This window comes from Haliotis cracherodii, unplaced genomic scaffold (assembly GCF_022045235.1).
Source record: "Haliotis cracherodii isolate W230 unplaced genomic scaffold, xgHalCrac1.p SCAF_2, whole genome shotgun sequence".
Lineage (NCBI taxonomy): Eukaryota > Metazoa > Mollusca > Gastropoda > Lepetellida > Haliotidae > Haliotis > Haliotis cracherodii.
The window spans coordinates 74,608,385-74,628,451 of NW_027266275.1; the positions used below are offsets into that span (position 1 = coordinate 74,608,385).

General features: G+C 39.2%; 1 protein-coding gene across 2 annotated transcripts in view; it reads right to left on the minus strand.

Annotated features, from left to right (window-relative positions):
* Positions 1-20,067, minus strand: part of LOC139468510 (neuronal acetylcholine receptor subunit alpha-2-like) — a 100,223-nt gene that overhangs the window by 52,147 nt on the left and 28,009 nt on the right. For both annotated transcript variants that reach the window (XM_071250505.1, XM_071250504.1), the window contains exon 2: positions 6,234-6,313. In XM_071250505.1, coding sequence (XP_071106606.1) covers positions 6,234-6,285 — 52 coding nt within the window. In that variant the 5' untranslated portion in view covers positions 6,286-6,313. The remainder of the gene's footprint in view (positions 1-6,233; positions 6,314-20,067) is intronic.

The window sequence follows — 20,067 nt, forward strand, 5'->3', positions numbered from 1 at the left end:
TGATCATAATTCTGACGCAAGAAATGGGCTTCATACATTGTGCTCAAACCCGGACCGAGTGACGAGTAAACGCCGTTGGCTCCTAACCGCATCAATTCCTTATTGCTTAAAACACGACACATTATCTTAGCAACTGACCACCGGTTGGCAGTGGATGCAGCATAATGCAGTTTGCGCAGCATATTGCAATGGGTGCAGCATATTGCAGTAGGTATGATTCTCATTCATGTCGGAATATTTCACAAGATGTTTTGATAATGTAGTTAAGTTAATGTAACACTGGAACACTGACAAATCTATTCCGTGACAAGTGGTGTTAAGGATATACAAAAATATTTCACACCATCATTTTTTTATTCAGTGATAGCAAATTTCCCTAAAAGATTGAATATTATAGACTGAATATCATTCGCTGCCATAGAAACCTATGCTTGACAAGCTAACTTTTCATGTATATTTATAGAGATGCCACTTAAAACCGTCGATGTAATGCTTACAATTTTAACAAGCATCAATCATGTCAGTTGAAATAATATACGAACGGAAAATTCTGTCAGTTGAAATAACATACAATTAGAAAATTAATGGTAACTTTTAAGCAATACATGTAAACCAGTTTTCATGTGAATAGACAGAAAAGAAGTGTTGGTTTGCCACAACAATGTACTTATTGTTATGAGGATGTTCCTATAATGAGTCTGCGAATGAGATTTACGCCTCAGTCGGTGATCTCGTAGCTATGTCGCGACGGAATGGGATTACACGAGCTTTGCACCAAACCCTAGATAGCACGAACAACCATCGCTGCAGTCAGGTAGATACACACACAATCAGCCAGATCAGTTTCAGGGAGGCGCCAAGTGGGGGCAATTGTAACAGTGTTGGTGTCAATGCTAAACCACAACAAGATATAAGTATAAAGGAAAAGATTAATAAATAATATATTAACAAAATCCACCTGCACAGGTTAACCCACCCATGGGGACATACTGCACGCGCGAACTAACGCACCACGTGCCACTTTGAGTCCAAGGGTAGAGGATGTTCTTCGATATGCATCCAATCATATATATCGCCTCTCCATGTTTCTACAATGTCTTATCCAAAATACAAGTCCGTTTTAAGTTTCAGAAGCGACTTTCTAATTCGAACAAAACGTCTACATATTGTTAAAGGAGTGACCTTTTAATATTGTTTTAAACATACAGTATTGACATCAAAATGTCAACAGAACTGGGCAACAGTTGTCTAACTTTCGAGGCCCTCTCCATCAACATATATGCACACAACGGAAAATAGTTTATATATTAAACAGTGACATACGTAAAGTGCATACAAAGTACGATAATTCTGTAGACCTACTCTCATTGATAATTAATAAAATTACACAAAATATATCTGTGACTGATACTGTATGCAAATGGTAAAATAAAAAAATCTATACTACTAGATCTCTTCGAGTATAAGTTGGAGGTAAATAAAATGTTAATTAAATCTGTTTGTTGGAATGGAATGTTTTTGCACACTCTTAAATATAAAGATGGTATGTATGAGTGAGCATGAAATATCACTATGCAGAACTGTCTGGATCGAGAATTGACCTCCAACTGATAACATATTGTAGCATAATGAAGTTCTAATAATATTATAATTAGGACATTTCAAAAACTTGTGACAGACGTTTTAACATGGATGTTCACACAGGCACATTAAGTTTTCTGACAAATTGACTGTACATAATTTTACATTGAGAGAACTACCCATGATAAGCTCTGTAGCATGAATCAATTATGCTGAGTCAACTACAAAAGAAATGTTTGGGCCGAGACATTAAAACTGCCCCCTATTGTGTTGCAAAACCAACATATTTCTTAAGCATATTTTTTTACTTATAAGCAGCAGAATCTCTGTTCTTGCCCACAGCAGTTGTTATTCAAAATTAACATACATTTTTTAGTTTCTACAAAATCAGTAAACGGTATTCGTGTATCTGAATTTCTGGTCCATCACTTGATTATATGGTTTGATTATGAGCCTACACTCGTATCTCAGGAGTACTGCTGTGTGTCGTCAGGCAACAAACACGTCTGATTGGTGGTGATACCGGCAGGGCTTGGTACTCGACGTATGGGGTACAAATCAGCACATTATGCGCCTGGGGGTATGAGTTTGTGAGTCCATGTTGTTTTTACGCCACAATCAGCAATATCCAAGCCATATCGCGGTGGTCTGTAAATAGTCGATTCTGGACCAGGCACACCACTAACTAAAAAACAAGAACGTTCCACGCCATCGAGGAATAGACAAATCACAACGCCTGACAACCGGATGCAGTTTAGTCCCCTAATACGTTCAGCAAATGGGACACATGGGAGCTATTCTGCCTCCGAATTCCCACGGCGATCCAACGTTATTACGAGACACAAATAGCATTTTGGCATAAAGCTATGGTCAGAGAGAAAATTTCCAAATATCGCACATTTTATTCAACATGAATCCTATTGTAACACTAATAAATATTATTGAATAACTGGGGACTGCCGTATGTGTTCAGTGACCCCCTTTCTTGCCCAACGAAAATCACATAATCATTTCGAGCAATGTTTGGACAACGAAGTATTATCAAACTCTCCAAGTGTATTCAATAAGAATGTTAAATCATAACCAAAGTTTGAACAATGCCCTGTTTTTCGAATCCTATTTTTCTCCCTGTGGTAAAATTCAGAATTAATAATAAAAAATTTCACGTTGAAATTGGTCGTTCGTCAGCTAAAGGTACTTCATGTTATTTAGCCATACGGCTCTCCGGCTATGAGATGCATTACCATTCAAATTCCAATATTTTTAAGAAATCAGATGTAAATATATTATTATGCTTAATTGAGTAAATTCAAGAGTTGTCTTCGATATTGATTTGCGTTATGGAGGTATAAACCTTTAAAACCCGGTCTACCTCAATAAGGCAAACATATTGAAGACAATATATATATATATAATAGTCATCTATAATACTTTCACACAAAGAATGTACACTACAATGCGAAATTAGTTACATCGTTCAGCGCAATAATACATCACAAGAGGCAAAACAAATATCAAGGTAGTCCGTCAGTGGGCGTGGTTTATTTGTTCCAAGTTTATGGACGCATACGAATTGATTGGCTAGCCAATCAAATGTCATGGAATTACTTGGAATATTTTTCATCAATGAATAATCACGTTGAAAGAGAAAAGACAAATGTAAAATATATAGGAGTACAGTTTTCAAAATTCCAAATAATCATCAATAATAAGCTGTATGTGTAGCATTTTACAATTTACACTGCTATCTTGGAAATGATAAATAAGAAAAATAACAAGTATCCATATCTTTGAAATGGTAGTATCTTTAAATATTGCCATTAGATAACCATAGGAGGAAACATGGTTGGTTCAAATTAATCAGCTGATTCATTATCGATCACTTTCATATAATTGTTTTAAGATTCTATATTCTTTGTTTTATGTCTTTGTCAACAGAGTTCCCCGTCGTTCGTGGGCATGTGATTAGGAAACTAAATATATAATAATCTGACTCACGACTCCCTCCCAAATAAACACTAGGATATGGCGATGCTGATGAATATCAACTTATGACAAGTATACACGTGAGCACATGCAAACACGGTAAGCACTCTTATTACCTATACTTCCTCTGCAAGTAGTCCAACAGAAGTGTTTCTTTCGAGTGACGTTGATATATCTTAACCAAATGGCACATGTTCATATCGCCATTACATCGGTTTTATACAATCAGAATTTGCATTCTGATGAACGTGTCATTTGTGCATAGTTTTGCTGATAATTTACCACAGATTTATAGCTCGTTTGATAACGTAATCCCTTTGAATATCATGTCTTCATGAAACGCAGCAGATATGTGAAGCACCAAAAACACGAAACTGGGGAATCTCTGTTTGATCAACACACGAGTCACATACCAGACATGCTGAATCCCGGTAACATCTCTCTTGAAATGCAAAACAAGTTCAAATGTCCGCCTTTGACTATCCTGCATATCTGTATCACATTCCAGAATACATCGTTTTGGACTATCTGCATGTATATGTATCACATTCCAGAATACATCGTGTTTGACTACCTGCATGTATGTGTATCACATTCCAGAATACATCGTGTTTGACTACCTGCATGTATGTGTATCACATTCCAGAATACTTTGTGTTAGACTACCTGCATGTATGTGTATCACATTCCAGAATACATCGTGTTTGACTACCTGCATGTATGTGTATCACATTCCAGAATACATCGTGGTTGACTATCTGCATGTATGTGTATCACATTCCAGAATACATCGTGTTTGACTACCTGCATGTATGTGTATCACATTCCAGAATACATCGTATTTGACTATCTGCATGTATGTGTATCACATTCCAGAATACATCGCGTTTGACTACCTGCATGTATGTGTATCACATTCCAGAATACATCGTGTTTGACTATCTGCATGTATGTGTATCACTTTCAAGAATACATCATGTTTGACTACCTTCATGTATGTGTATCACATTCCAGAATACATCGTGTTTGACTACCTGCATGTATGTGTATCACACTCCAGAATACATCGTGTTTGACTTCCTGCATGTATGTGTATCACATTCCAGAATACATCGTGGTTGACTATCTGCATGTATGTGTATCACATTCCACAATACATCATGTTTGACTATCTCCATGTATGTGTATCACATTCCAGAATACATCGCGTTTGACTACCTGCATGTATGTGTATCACATTCCAGAATACATCGTATTTGACTATCTGCATGTATGTGTATCACACTCCAGAATACATCGTGTTTGACTTCCTGCATGTATGTGTATCACATTCCAGAATACATCGTGGTTGACTATCTGCATGTATGTGTATCACATTCCACAATACATCATGTTTGACTATCTCCATGTATGTTTATCACATTCCAGAATACATCGTGTTTGACTATCTGCATGTATGTGTACCACATTCCAGAATACATCGTGTTTGATTACCTGCATGTATGTGTATCACATTCCAGAATACATCGTGTTTGACTACCTCCATGTATGTGTATCACTTTCAAGAATACATCGTGTTTGACTACCTGCATGTATGTGTATCACACTCCAGAATACATCGTGTTTGACTACCTGCATTTATGTGTATCACATTCGTTATTACATCGTGTTTGACTACCTGCATGTATGTGTATCACATTCCAGAATACATCGTGGTTGACTACCTGCATGTATGTGTATCGCATTGCAGATATTCCTGAAGATAGTGTGTAGCGTCTGCAGTTTAATACATAAGTGCGTGGCATTGTGTGGAAAGGTCTGGCTCGCTCAACAGAAATAGTCCCTTTCGCACAATTTTAAGTAATAACAATTTGTTTGTCCAAAGTATATCGTTCCTAAAAACTAAAATATAGGGTTCAAACTCCACTATCAAATAGTCAGTTAGCTTTGCAAGTGTCAGTCAACAGTGCACTCACGCTAACTATACAAAGAAAGTACATAATACCAAATCTATAATGTGTACTCAATCTGGCTAAATCTGAATCGTGACTAACGGTTCAGACTGTGTATTCGAGTGCCAAAATATCCTCCCACATCTTTGCCAAATTTGGTAAATTTCAGACAGTACTCTAAGGACTAAGAGCTTAAGGTATAATAAATGAAAATGGTCCACATACAAGGCTTTTATTTTCTATCGTACTGCAAAACAAATCTAATCTCTACTCTTAAAATACACTGTGTTAAACGGATACATAGGGCTTCAATAAATGGCATTAATGAAATATAATTACAATCACCGATGTTTATAAAAAAAAGACGGTCGAAGGAAATCCCCTCAGATTTGGGATCAAGGAATAGACAATGTGATAATCGATTCAGTTGATGGTGGGAAGTTCACTACTGACGTCAGGTTAATTGGTGACAGAAAATGTCACATACTGGATCATTAGGCCTGGCAATGACTGCCTTGTCCTTATTAAGGCTCCTCAGACATTTTCAAAGGATGAAGACACTTACCCTTTATATGACGTAGACATCGTTATACGCATCAAACTTGGAACTGCGAATGGTATGTGTCCGATGTAAAGTGATGTAAAAGTTAAGTTATCAGTTACCGTATTCGTATGCTTGATAGTGTATAGAATAGATATCCAAACCTAACGTACCTTGAACAACGCTGGGTCCGGCGAGCATGGGCAACAGCAATAGCAGCAACATGTCCACCAAAACACGTTTTCGTATATACCTGCAAGGAAAAGATGCAGGTTTCATAAGTGTTTTTATACAGAAAACAAAACGAACAATTTCCTAAAATGGAAGGCAACCTTTGTTTGTTTGTTTGTTTGTTTGTTGTTTGTTTGTTTGTTAACGCCGCACTCAGCAATATATTTTAGCTATAAGACGGTGGTCTGTAAGTAATTAACCTGGACGAGACAATCCAGTGATTGACATCATGAGCATCGATCTACGCAATTGGGATAGGATGACATGGAAGTCAGCGAGCCTGACCCTCCGATCCCGTTAGCAACTTAAAATAAGTGTAGTACTGTCGTAGCTGTAATTGAGAGTGGGTTAGTATTGATGCCAACTGATCAGTATAAAAAGTTACCACAAAAAGAAACCACACATGTCAGTTATTCAGGGAAAGGGTATTTCTGCCTAAAGGCATGTTGATAGTTCAGTACGTCTGTAAATACGTTCAGATATATGAAGAAAACATCATTCTTTGTAGATGCCCTTGTGCTTGATATTTTAAACTGCAGTTATTCATTAGTGACGTCACAATTATAATCGGGTGTATGTCCATCATTAAATTCTATGTAAACAGTACATATTAGACGACACGTGGCCATCATCACATTTCATGTAAAACGGTACATATTAGACGACACGTGGTCATCATAACATTCTATGTAAACAGTACATCTTAGACGACACGTGTCCATCATCACACTTCATGTAAACAGTACATATGAGATGACACGTGTCCATCATCACACTTCGTGCAAACAGTACATTTTCGACGACACGTGTCCATCATCCCATTTCATATTAGACGACACGTGTCCATCATCACATTTCATGTAAACAGTACAAATTAGCAGACAGGTGCTCATTATCGCACTTCATGTTCACAGTATGCATTACCTGCGAGCTTCCTTCACAACATCCCATGTACTATGTATACATTACATGGCAGGTGATCTTCAGTGGTATCTCGTGGCTACAGCAAGTATTGCATAGCAGCTGTCAAGGATGGCACTTCATGGCGATCACAGAGGTCATGTATCTGAGCTGTCTTATGTGTTGGCAGCATGATGTACAATATATCATAATAAACTAGTATAACACAGCGTACGTCTACATGCTGGCTATGATAATTCCAAGACCGCCTCCGTGGTCTAGTGGTAGAGCGTCCGCCTGGAGAGCGGAAGGTCCGGGGTTCGATCCCCGTCCGCGTCATACCAAAAGACGTGAAAAGATGGTACTTGTTGTTACCCTGTCTGGCGCTCGGCATTTAGGGGTTAAAGCAAGGACTGGTCGGCTCGGAGTCAGTATACTGTGTCTGAGTGGGGTATTCATGTTAAACTGCGGCATGGTATCTCAGTGAGCTAGCACTATAAATCGTCATCACACACACGTACATGCACGTCGCTATGTAAGTACAATAATCTTGGACGCGACGTTAAACCCCATTTCACCTCACCTATGATAATTCCAAACCTAACTGCATTGTATTTTCTGATATTTACATATATTTATTGCCTTCTAGATCAAACACAAGCTCTTATTAGTAACTTAATATTTCACATAAACATCTTGTTTAAAACAGTTATAATTATCATCCTATTATTTGTGAAGGTGCTGCCACAACCTCTTTACACGGATATCCAGGCAGAGGTTAGGGGTCACCCTCATGTATGTTCATTTCCTCATGTCGCGGGGTTATGCCGGCTGTCAGATCTCAAGTACCCATCGTAATAATCTTTCATGCAATCAATTCGTGCGAAGTCCAGAGGCTTGTTCAGAGCTTGTCCGCTCAAGTAACTGTGGAGTGTGTTTGTTTGTTTGTTGTTTATTTCAGCAATATTCAAGCTATATGACGGCGGTCTTTAAATAATCGATTCTGGACCAGACAATCCAGTGATTGACATCATGACCACGCATTTGGGATATGATGGCATACATCAACCTGACCACACAATCCGTTAGTCGCCTATTACGACAAGCACAGTCACCTTTACGGCCAGCGTGGGTTGCTGAAGACCCATTCTATCCCGGATCTTCACGTGTAATGTGGACTGTGGGGGAGTACAAACTTTAAAGTATGTATTCATCATACCAGATAATTGATTCCCAATTCACACATGTGATGTATGCGAATATTAAGGAACCTTCAATGAGTTTCAGGGAATTGAAGGTAACAATTAGAAAAAAGAAGTACAACGCGTGAGCACGGGTTGCTAAACTGACATGACTGCTGAATGACGACTAATGGACATACAAGTACAAGACATCGACAAGAGAGTTATTTAACATCCTACAAGTGAACGTATCGTAAACAACATTGTGCAAGGATGGTTCTTTTGTATAATATTATATAATTCGATATTTATCATTCGATAACAAATGTCTTTGTAAAGTTTTAAAATATTTGGATTCAACACTAGATTGGCGTTTTCATAACTCACAATAATTAACGTCAGATGTTATGACATCCGTTTTAAATAGAATGGAGTATATTTAAGAACGTGTTTTAGCACAATGATCTCACTATAATGTTGTTTACAAACATGAAAATACTTGAACTAATATCTCTCTCACAAAGTTTAAGCCCTCCTAAAAAGAATCTCCCTCCCTGTTTGACCGAGACATTAAAACTGTGCATTGCAAAGAATATATATGTTTAGAATATATTTAGGTATACATATTTGTTGAAGGTTTTCTAAAATTATATTCAGTAAAATCCCTGCACTAATACAGAGCTGTCGTTATTCAAAAGTAACATATAGCTTTAGTTTCAGCAATCAGTAAATGTGGTGGGTGCTACCGTTAGAGCAGAACATGCATACCATTATCACATGGTGTCATCAATGATTTTCAGTGATCCGTTCATATACTTTTCACCGTTATCTTTAACCTGTACTCCCATTGGAATATGTTTTGGTTGATTAAACAAATCGATACTTGTTATTCTCAGGGGTTGACGTGTTATATTTCAATTATCAGATGTCCTCAATGGTGGACACATATATGTATGTCATGTTCTGGTTTGCCTTGTGTATGGTTTCAGAGGAGAAATTGTTTTCGCGGACGCCAGGTGTCATAACTGATTTTCAGTGGTCCATTCATATAATTTTCATAGCTATTGCCCTTGACGCGAAGTGGAATCAGTTTCGGCAGAAGATCTTAGCTGGTTATGCTCTTGCATAGACAATTTATATTTACATAGTAAAACTGCCTAGGGTTGCAATTGTCTACAATGGTATCCCATCACTCAGACATTACACCAATAATGGTGGCGGTAATACAATCTTAAGTTGATATTAAGTTGCAGGCGGCAAGTGACAGTAACACCTGAAGGATGCCAATCATGTCTATAGTACAGATTCACACGGCATATGTGAATCATACATGGCATATGTATGCCTGCATTAATTGTTAAAAGAACAACTGCCGATCAGTGAATCGTACGTCTACTAAAAGTATTGCATGACAGGTGTCAATCATACCTTATCATGTCTATAGTAAGTTTAATATATACCATATGTTAAGCATACATGTACCTTCTCATGTCTATGGAACGTTTTATATATGACATATGTCAGTTATACCTACCCATGGCTATAGTATGTAGCAAGAGAACAACTGCCGACCATTGCACCCATCTCGACTACACGTTATACATGACAGGTGTCACTCACACATCATGTCTATAGTATGTATCAGGATAACAACTGCCGGTCATTGCACCCATCTTGACTTCACGTTATACATGACAGGTGTCACTCACACATCATGTCTGTAGTATGTATCAAGAGAACAACTGCCGGTCATTGCACCCATCTCGACTACACGTTATACATGACAGGTGTCACTCACACATCATGTCTGTAGTATGTATCAAGAGAACAACTGCCGGCCATTGCACCCATCTCGACTACATGTTATACATGTGACAGGTGTCACTCACACATCATGTCTAAGGTAAGCATGATGACAGGTGTCAATCATACCATCCTATGTCTTCAATGATTATCATGGAATATTGTAATTAATACATGACACGTGTCAGTCATGGTGTTATGGCTATAGTAAGTGAAGGATGACAGCTGTCGGCCACGGCTGCCACTCGGCTGTAAATATTAGCAAACAGGTGTCGCTGATTGCATTTCCTGACTACAGTGCATATTACGTCACAGACTGCAATAAGAACATGGCAACAGGTAGTCGGGCATGAACACCCCTCTACATGGAACTTTCACATCTTGGTTTATGTCTTCTGAGACGAAGGTACCATACTCCAGGACTTAGTCTTACGTCAACGTCTGGAGCTGCTCATACACGAGGATGTGTCTGGACTGTGAACCAATCAGACTCCGTGTAATCAGGAAAACATTACTATAGATAAGATAACAGCACAACACGCCCTACCAAATATGACTCAAAGACCCACAGGAGCGCACAATGACACTTATAAAACTATCTATCTTCTCCTTTAGTTTACAAGCATTTCGAGGTTTTCGCAAAGAAAAAGATAAATCGGATGTTACGTAGCTCGTTTTTACTGAAGCGTAGATCGCTTAACATTGTTTATCCCATAGCAGAATCCATTCGAAACAAGAATGTGTTCTCGCCACAGGCGAGAATATACTTGTTCCTAGGAAGCATCTGCGTGAACGAAGGTCAAAATAACTATGGGGTTGGACCGAGAAAACATTGAATATAAGTGAACACATACTGCATGAAATGACACGTTTGGTTTTGTACATTACAAGATCTTCTACTAAATGGCCTTAAAACTGTGTTTTTGCAAGTAAAAACTACTTCGATATTAAAAAGAGCGTTTGAACTTATAGCAACGCAGCAGTTCAATACCACGGGCAAATAGTGAGAATTATTCGTTCTTTAATATAATGATTTCCAGTGTACACTGACTCGCCCAGAACCGCTATATAAACACTAGCGGACAAGTGTCCAAATATAGCCTTTTTAATATGTTTGCCATGGAAACCAATTTTAACTTCTAATGGAGATAATTTGAACAGGCTTCAGAAAGGCATTGCACAGATCATCCATGCAAAGATTTAGCTTAATTGCTCCTGAGGTTTTAAAGTTGTCGACAATGTGAAAAAGTTTAAGGACGCCGGGCGATATATTTGCTGCATCAAAACTGCACGACAGCATGGGTTAAAACAAGGACAGGTGGTCAAATAGAAGGAGGAGTCAACCCCTTCAGATTAATAATAACTGAAACTAACTTGATTTCAACCAATCGAGTGAGAGATTGGCTCAATAATAGGTTAACTGCCGAAGTAGGTTTGGTATGGCACAGTTTCATAGCTAAGTCTATGAGAACCGATGAGCCAACATTACGTTGCTTGGAAGTCGACAATTTGATATTCAGGGTGGGTGTTGATTTGGGGCAGATTTGTTCGTTTTTGTGTTCGTGTTCTTAAAAAGATAATTTGTTCCAGAAAAGAAATTGAAAAAATAATTTGTCCTCGGGTATTTCCATAAAAAATATATTGTTCGTTGAACAGGGTGATATCCTGGATAAAAATGAGTTTTCAGTTCAAATTGTTCGGCACCTTCTTATACAGAAAATAATTGGATATTATGAAGCACTGACGAAAAATGTCCTGTCGCTAACAAACAACTTATACCCTTCCGGCCAGCTACTGGTGACTTCATAGAGGTCCTCTTCAACATAAGATGATAGTAATAAGTCCAGGGCTTCAGCGTTTATTCATTTGCTATTAAAATCACAATTTATAGGAAAAAATGTAAGAAATCGTGTCAAAGTTAATGGTCAAGAGGTGTGTTTGTACGACTGGTAATGACCGATGGTTATGCTGAACCATGGCGATCAGCCACCACCGTGATCGTTGTAGGCAATGTTCCAAATTTCCTTTATCTTATCTTAAAAGCACTCAGGCAAATGGGCAAAAGATTACTACGAGGGTATGTCACTCCAAAGGTTTTAAGTTTGGTGAAAGAATTGAAAATTGATCTGTTTGATTGTAACCCGAATTAATTCAATTAAATGAAGAGTTTAAATCTTCTTCAAAAATAACAGAACTGAAAGGTATCGCAAATTGTAATGAGTATGAGTTCTGTTAGTTGGAGGCGTGTAGCCACGTGTCAACACCAGATTTATCAATGACGTTCCCATTGTTCACAAAATATATCCAAGTATTTCGATCCAGATTCTCAGCGATCTCCTACTACGCGTTCAACGACACCGATCCCGACGAGGCTATCATTACTGTTAATCGAATGATGGTGTCTGCACATGATTTCCAGGTTTGCACGTGCAGCAACAAACGCTTTGTTCTGGCGGACTGAAAAAGGCAACGGTGCAATAGGCCAATAATCTAATGAAAAAACACACCAGAGAGAATACCAGACTTAATAACCACGTAGAGAGAACGCGCCGAAAGTATGACGAGAGTTGACACATCACACGGTCGGAGTGCAAGAAAACGACGTTGCAACAAAGTTACCATAGGCAACGAGAGGGTTTTAGTACGTGTCATGTTCTGTCTAAGGGTCAGTGCATGCAGCGTTTGATGGGAGTGTCTATTGAACTCGTGTGACGGTTTTGTTTACTTTATTTCTTAATGTGGTTGTCGGTTGCTTCGTTGTTTTGTCTTGATGCTTAGTCTTGTTAACTTGTTACGTTTCTAGTTATTCAGCTATTTATCTTGTTGCTATGTTGCTATAGTTTTGCTTAGTTGTTGCTTATTTGCGAATTATCGTTTGCTTATCTGCTTATTTTGTTGCTTCGTTTTGATGCTTAAGGTGGTTATATGGAAATAAAAGCGACAAGACACTTTATGTATTCATAAGATATATCTGCTAAAATCAGACTCGATTGTACGAGTCGAAATGTTATGTTTTGTCCTTGTGGAAACTTTTCTCGGATTTGAGTCAAACTGCAAGTGAAAAATTCTAAATTGAAGTGTTCAAAATGATTTAGCCTTGGTTCATTCAATGCACCAAAGCTGCAGTGCACTCTCTACTCGACACATTATTCTTTCATGCACACAGCGTTATGAAAAAAATGTCCTCGATTATTGCACAGATCATTTATCATCTGTACAGTTTCTTATGGCAGTTAGCATATGTAAAAGACATACGAGTAAAAAACGGATCTTGCGGAGGATGATAAACATGCTTTGAGAACACTGGTGGGAAGGAGCCTCATTACTCTTAGTCATGTCTGCACCGTCTTATTGTGTTCAAGTTTGAATGAAGTAATAAATACATTATCTTTCAGTCAATACCCATAGCATGCACAGTATCATTGCTATGCTTTGCTATATAAAGGCTGGGTCGCTGCTCCCATCAATCTTCTCATCGATAATCAATATGGTCTGATCTCGTCAAAACAAAACTCAATACTTATGTTACAGCGAGTGGGTCGATCTACCGGTGGGTTATTTGGTGGTTTGCATTACGGTAGTGGGGGGTATACACGTGAAGGTCTATGTGTGAAAGGTTTTACACATGGCTAGTGTTGGTGTACATATTACTTGTAGGTGCATACTAGGGTTACAGGTTCCGGTGTATAGGGTAGCGGTGGGACATGCTGTCTGTACGTTTACACTTAAGCAGCGATGGTGTATAAGGGTGGTCAGGTGTACTGGTGGGTTGTCTGTAGCTTTAAATGGGGATTGCTAGGTGTACCAGTGGCTTGTCCGCAGGTATACACTGGGACTGGCATGTCCGCAGGGTTACACTGGGACTGGCTTGTCCGCAGTGTTACACTGGGACTGGCTTGTCCGCAGGTATACCCTGGGACTGGCTTGTCCGCAGGTTTATACTGGGACTGGTTTGTCTGCAGGGTTACACTGGGAGTGGCTTGTCCACATGTTTACACTGGGACTGGCTTGTCCGTAGGTTTATTATAGGACTGGCGTGTCCGCAGGGTCACTGGGACTAGCATGTCCGCAGGGTTACACTGGGATTGGCTTGTCCGCAGGGTTACACTAGGACTGGCTTGTCCGCAGGGTTACACTGGGACAGGCATGTCCGCAGGGTTACACTGGGACTGGCTTGTCCGCAGGCTTACACTGGGATTGGCTTGTCCGTAGGTTTACACTGGAATTGAGAGGTGTACCTGTGGCTTGTCCGTATGTTTCCACAAGGTTTGCAAGGTGTACTTGTGGATTGTTTATAGCTTTACACTGGGATTGCGACAACCGATGGCTTATCTGTAGCTGAACAAAGCGGTTGAAGTATACCAGAGGGATGTCCAGGGCCTTACACTGGGATTGCGAAGCGTCCCGGTTGGTGCATTAGAGTATCGTGTTGGTAATGCTGTATGTAAGTTTCCACTAGCAATTCAAGCGAGGCATACTGTCTATCGGTATCCTCCCAGTGAGACTTGCTGTCAAAGGATTTACATTAGCGAACCCGCTGAGGCAAGTTGTCTGTGCGCTTACACTGGCCTTTTGGGGATGGGTCTATCGGTTGAACATATTCTTGTCAGTACATGTGCTGTATAGGTTACACTAGAGTGGTATGATGACTAATGCCAGACTGTTGTTTAGGATGAATAACACTTAACGAAAGACAGTGACATGGTTGCATTCTAGTCCACACAGCCGATGGACGAACGATATAACAATTTACAATAAAACACAGAACTCGCTTTCATGAAGATGAACGTTTAGACTAGTCTGTAAACAGGTAGACATGTCGCTTAAGCAAGTATACATTGTACATTCATAGATCTAGGTCGACCACAGACTTTGTCAGCGTGGACAAGATAAACCGATAGCCGAGAAGCAGCGGCAAAAACCGTCCAGAATATCACAAGGCATCAGTGCAAATGATTGGAAATGTGCGTTTGGAAGCTAATACAATTTGATGGCATGCAGGTTTTAGCATTTCGAAGATTTCTCATGACCTTGACCTTAGAATTTATCAGTGAGAAGCTGAGTGGAGGCGCGAAGAAGCGCGCGCTGCTCTGGAGCTAGTGTCTCCTGCGGCGAGAGTCTGATGAGCTGACACATTGTTTTAGTGGTAAGCCAATTGCATCCCCCCCCCCCCCCACCTCCCCACACACACTGCCGACCGACCCTCCGACCGTACACCAGCCAATCTACAACCCAAGAATAACTCAAGGAAGATTCGACTAATTGCTGGCACACAGAAGCTTGGATGTTGATGAACTTCAGTGTCCATCCATATTGCTTAATTGTTTTATCTACTAGTAAACACTTAACATACAAAATATGGAATGGAAGGGAGACAATATCCTCGTCAAAATCTTTCACACTTTAGATGGTCGCTACATCCATGTAGAACAAACTGAAGTACACCTTTATACTAATGAAAAGAAAACAATGATCGTTCAAGGGGAATACATCACACCAACAGCAATGGGTACAGCGACAGGAACACACAACTTACACGATGAATAACGCCAAGTTGTGCTCTAGAGATACCAGAGGTGGTGGGGGGTTATTTCATCTCAAGAACTCCGCGCATGTTCTCAATACTGAAATTAACATAGCAAAACAATCACCTTATCAAAATTCATTATTGGGTTAAGATATTCTTGTTTCACACAGCCGCATAACTACTCAAACACAGACTCCACGGTACATTGCAAGATAAACTGTCTCGTCAGTTTAAGTGATCTACAGTAGGTCAGGTTACAGCCAAATTCACAGTATAGCGCTACCTCCATATTATGAGAATTATGTGCAACAGCGTTACGCATGCCTCTCATTAACACGAATGGAGATTTGTTAAATTCGACTTAGAACATAATAAGGGTCAGTGGAATATATGTAACCCTGTATAGAGGGACGGGTGTATCAATTTGCACCTATGAAACCAACATTTGTCCTTCTTTACTGCCGTTTATACGAGCCAGCCAACGACTGTGTTAGAGGCGCTCTTGCTCCAGGAGCAGCATTAGCTGTAACAACGTGGACAAGATGGGCACTTCCAACTACCGCAATTCCCAGAAGGATATACACATGGGCGTTACGTCAGCGCCTCATCATGCACTTTCCTCTATTTGTCACTCCTCCGAATGCAATGAACGTGTCTTGCACTATTACCTTACATCAAACACGCTTGTTAGAAGATTAAATTTGAAACGACACAAAATCCATTACGCTTCACGGAACAGTGTTGTGAAACGTTGTGAAGGCACATCTAATCCTAGTAATGGATGATAGCCAACAGAGATTGGGAAAGATGCTTGTGTCGATATTCATTGGCAAATGTTTTCTTTGTAATGAGAAATAAAAGAAAGCGAAATATTCTCTCATATAACATCAGTGAGGGGGATTAACACAAGGCGGATGAGATCCATTGTGTTACGGTGGGCAGGGGCGTGAGTTTACGAAGCCAGAGCTCAAGTCACCCGAGAGACATAGATGGCCGCCATTCATCTGCCTATCAGTCTTGTGTTTTAATCAGCGATCTGCATACACTGCGGAATGACTCGTTAAAAGCTTTGAGGACATCACGTTCGTCGCTTATCTCTTGGCTTTTCTTATAGATGCAAAACAGGTGGTTACTTCCATACTAAACACAAAGAACATAATCCTGGCCTATTATCGCTACAAGACTACATTTGTCTGAAAAGATAACAGGACATATATACTCTGTGTACTGACTATTGGATGACTGAATCGAAACTGTTTTACGCTGTAGATACTACCATCACTACGACGTAGTCAGGATCAAGCAGGACAGAGGTTGATGTCATGAGCAAGGATAAACACAGTCGGACACGTGCACGATGACGTTGCATATGCAGTCACATGTAATCACCGATCCCTTATAAAATATAAGGATTTCTGTATAGGGCATGTATGTACAGCAACTGCCTCATGTGTATTGTATATACCACATGTGTAAAGCAGTATCTCAAATCTATCACAACTGTACCAACTATGTCTCATCTACCACATTTGTATCAATCGAGGCTCATATCTACCACACATGACTCAATTGTCTCATAGCTAACACATACGTACAGTTGTTTCTCATATCTACCACAATTGTACCATATGTCTCATCTACCACATATGTATCAATCAAGGCTCATCACTACCTCACATGTATCAGTTATGTCGCATATCTACCATACAAACCACGTATGTATATATTGTGTCTCATATCTACTACATGTGCTACATATGTACCAGTTGTGTCTCATCAACTACATATGCTACAACAATTTGGTCTCATATCTATCACATATGCATCAACTGTGTTTAATATCTACGACATACGCATCAATTGTCTCATCTATCACACATATGTGGTAACAAGTACAACATTTTCGTTAATGCGAATGTTGCAATCTACTTACTTCTCCCAAAGCTATAATAAATGCAGAAAAATGTTCACTCAAAGCTATTATTTAAGTTCCACATATACGTCATTCGTACTGCTCTTATTAATGGTACACATGAGGGACAATTGTCAGTCATAGCTATTATTTAACATCCACATACACATCATTCGTACTGCTCTTATCAATGGTACACATGAGGGACAATTGTCAGTCATAGCTATTATTTAACATCCACATACAGATCATTCGTACTGCTCTTATCAATGGTACACATGAGGGACAATTGTCAGTCATAGCTATTATTTAACATCCACATACACATCATTCGTACTGCTCTTATCAATGGTACACATGAGGGACAATTGTCAGTCATAGCTATTATTTAACATCCACATACAGATCATTCGTACTGCTCTTATCAATGGTACACATGAGGGACAATTGTCAGTCATAGCTATTATTTAACATCCACATACACATCATTCGTACTGCTCTTATTTATGGAACACATGAGGGACAATTGTCAGTCATAGCTATTATTTAACATCCACATACACATCATTCGTACTGCTCTTATTTATGGAACACATGAGGGACAATTGTCAGTCATAGCTATTATTTAACATCCACATACAGGTCTTTCGTACTGCTCTTATTAATGGTACACATGAGGGACAATTGTCAGTCATAGCTATTATTTAACATCCACATACAGGTCTTTCGTACTGCTCTTATTAATGGTACACACGAGGAACAATTGTCACTCCTTGCTATTACCTATGGCTCACATATACTGCATGTTGACACACATAGCTGCGGTGCACCACTAAAAGAGAATTTTGGAATGAATGCACCAGTAACGACGTTCTTCTTTGGATAAATCCATGCATATTCAATACATTTGTAGGATATCACTGCATACTAATTGAGGGTTAGGATGTGTTATACATACTTAACACAGTTTGAGATTTTCCATGCGTATTTAACTCAGTGTTAGCATAAACCTGCATATTTAATGTACTGTTTGAATACCCCTGCATACTTAATCTAGTGTGATCATATTCCTGAATATTTTTAATGTAGTGTTAGAACGTCCGTGAATAGTCAGTGAAGTGTGAGAGTACCCCTGACTGCTGAATGGGGCGTCAAGATATCCTGCATAGTTAATGCTAGGTACGCGTAGGAATGAATATTTCATACAGCCGCGAGTACATCTTCTTGGCAGCGAGTGAGGACTGGTATTTATATAATCGATTGTTAGGAGGAAGTTACACCTACAGTTTGATGGCGAGCGATGAATATAATGGTAACATTTTAGAAGTTACATTATTTCGGCATATAAGACACATTCCACCAAGCGCAGAAGCCGTTAGTCGCCATCACGAGGGAAGACTTAGTGCGATACAATCACCTGCCTTCTTACGCAACACTATCATAGTGTACCAGTATCCGAAGCACCATTAGAAATTCATTGTAGAATGTGTTGATCAATGGGAGGTACATTCCCCGCCTCCAGGATCAATACAGAGTTATTAATATTACACTAGTTGAGGCATAAACCTTCTCACACAATGCTGCTAGCGATACGTTGATAACATTATGGAAATGATCATATTGATTACAGAATGATTCTATCGTTGAGGAAGAGAATGACACATGGCACAAAAATGTGTACCTCGTGTAAGTCTAATTATAGAAATGAGCTACCTTATGTCAACTCGTACACGCCGCGTCACAGCTTTTCACAAAACACAGGATATTGTGATAGTTTGTAACTCATCTTCTCATTACCGTCTTGCCAAAGTGTCTTTTTATACAGAAGAACACGAGGCCGTTATATCATGCTTCGTCGTGTAGTTTTGTGTGTTGTTTATAGAAGAACATTAAGGCATTAGTTCGTCTTACTTCGTGTGGTGTCGTGCCAGGATATGTGTTAACCATGAGACACTATAGCATAATCATATTGTGTTACATTATGTAGTTTGTTGTCAACCTATTCATAAGTACGTAGAGGAATTATATTGTGTTTCATAATGTACTTTGCTGGATAATATATTCTGCATGGGACATTGCAACGTGTAGCTCTTGTATTGTGTAAGCTTAGTACATGGGTCATTGTATTGTGCCGTACAACATGCAGTTTGATATGTTACATATTGCACAGTTTTGGGTGTTAATGCATTTAGCTTGTCTATTGGTACTAAAGTAGGTCACTATATTGTGTTCCATCCTGACCTTTTTCTCTAATATATCCTACATTGGGGTATGATAGTATGTGCTAAGAGAACATCATGTAATTTGTTGTCCTCTTGTATGTTGTACTAAGCTGGAATATTGCTAATGTGACATATTTTAACTCACCCACTATATTTTGTACAATCTGTTACAACATGTATAGTTTGGTTAAGGTTATATATTTTGCATGGAAGCACTATTCTGTATTACAG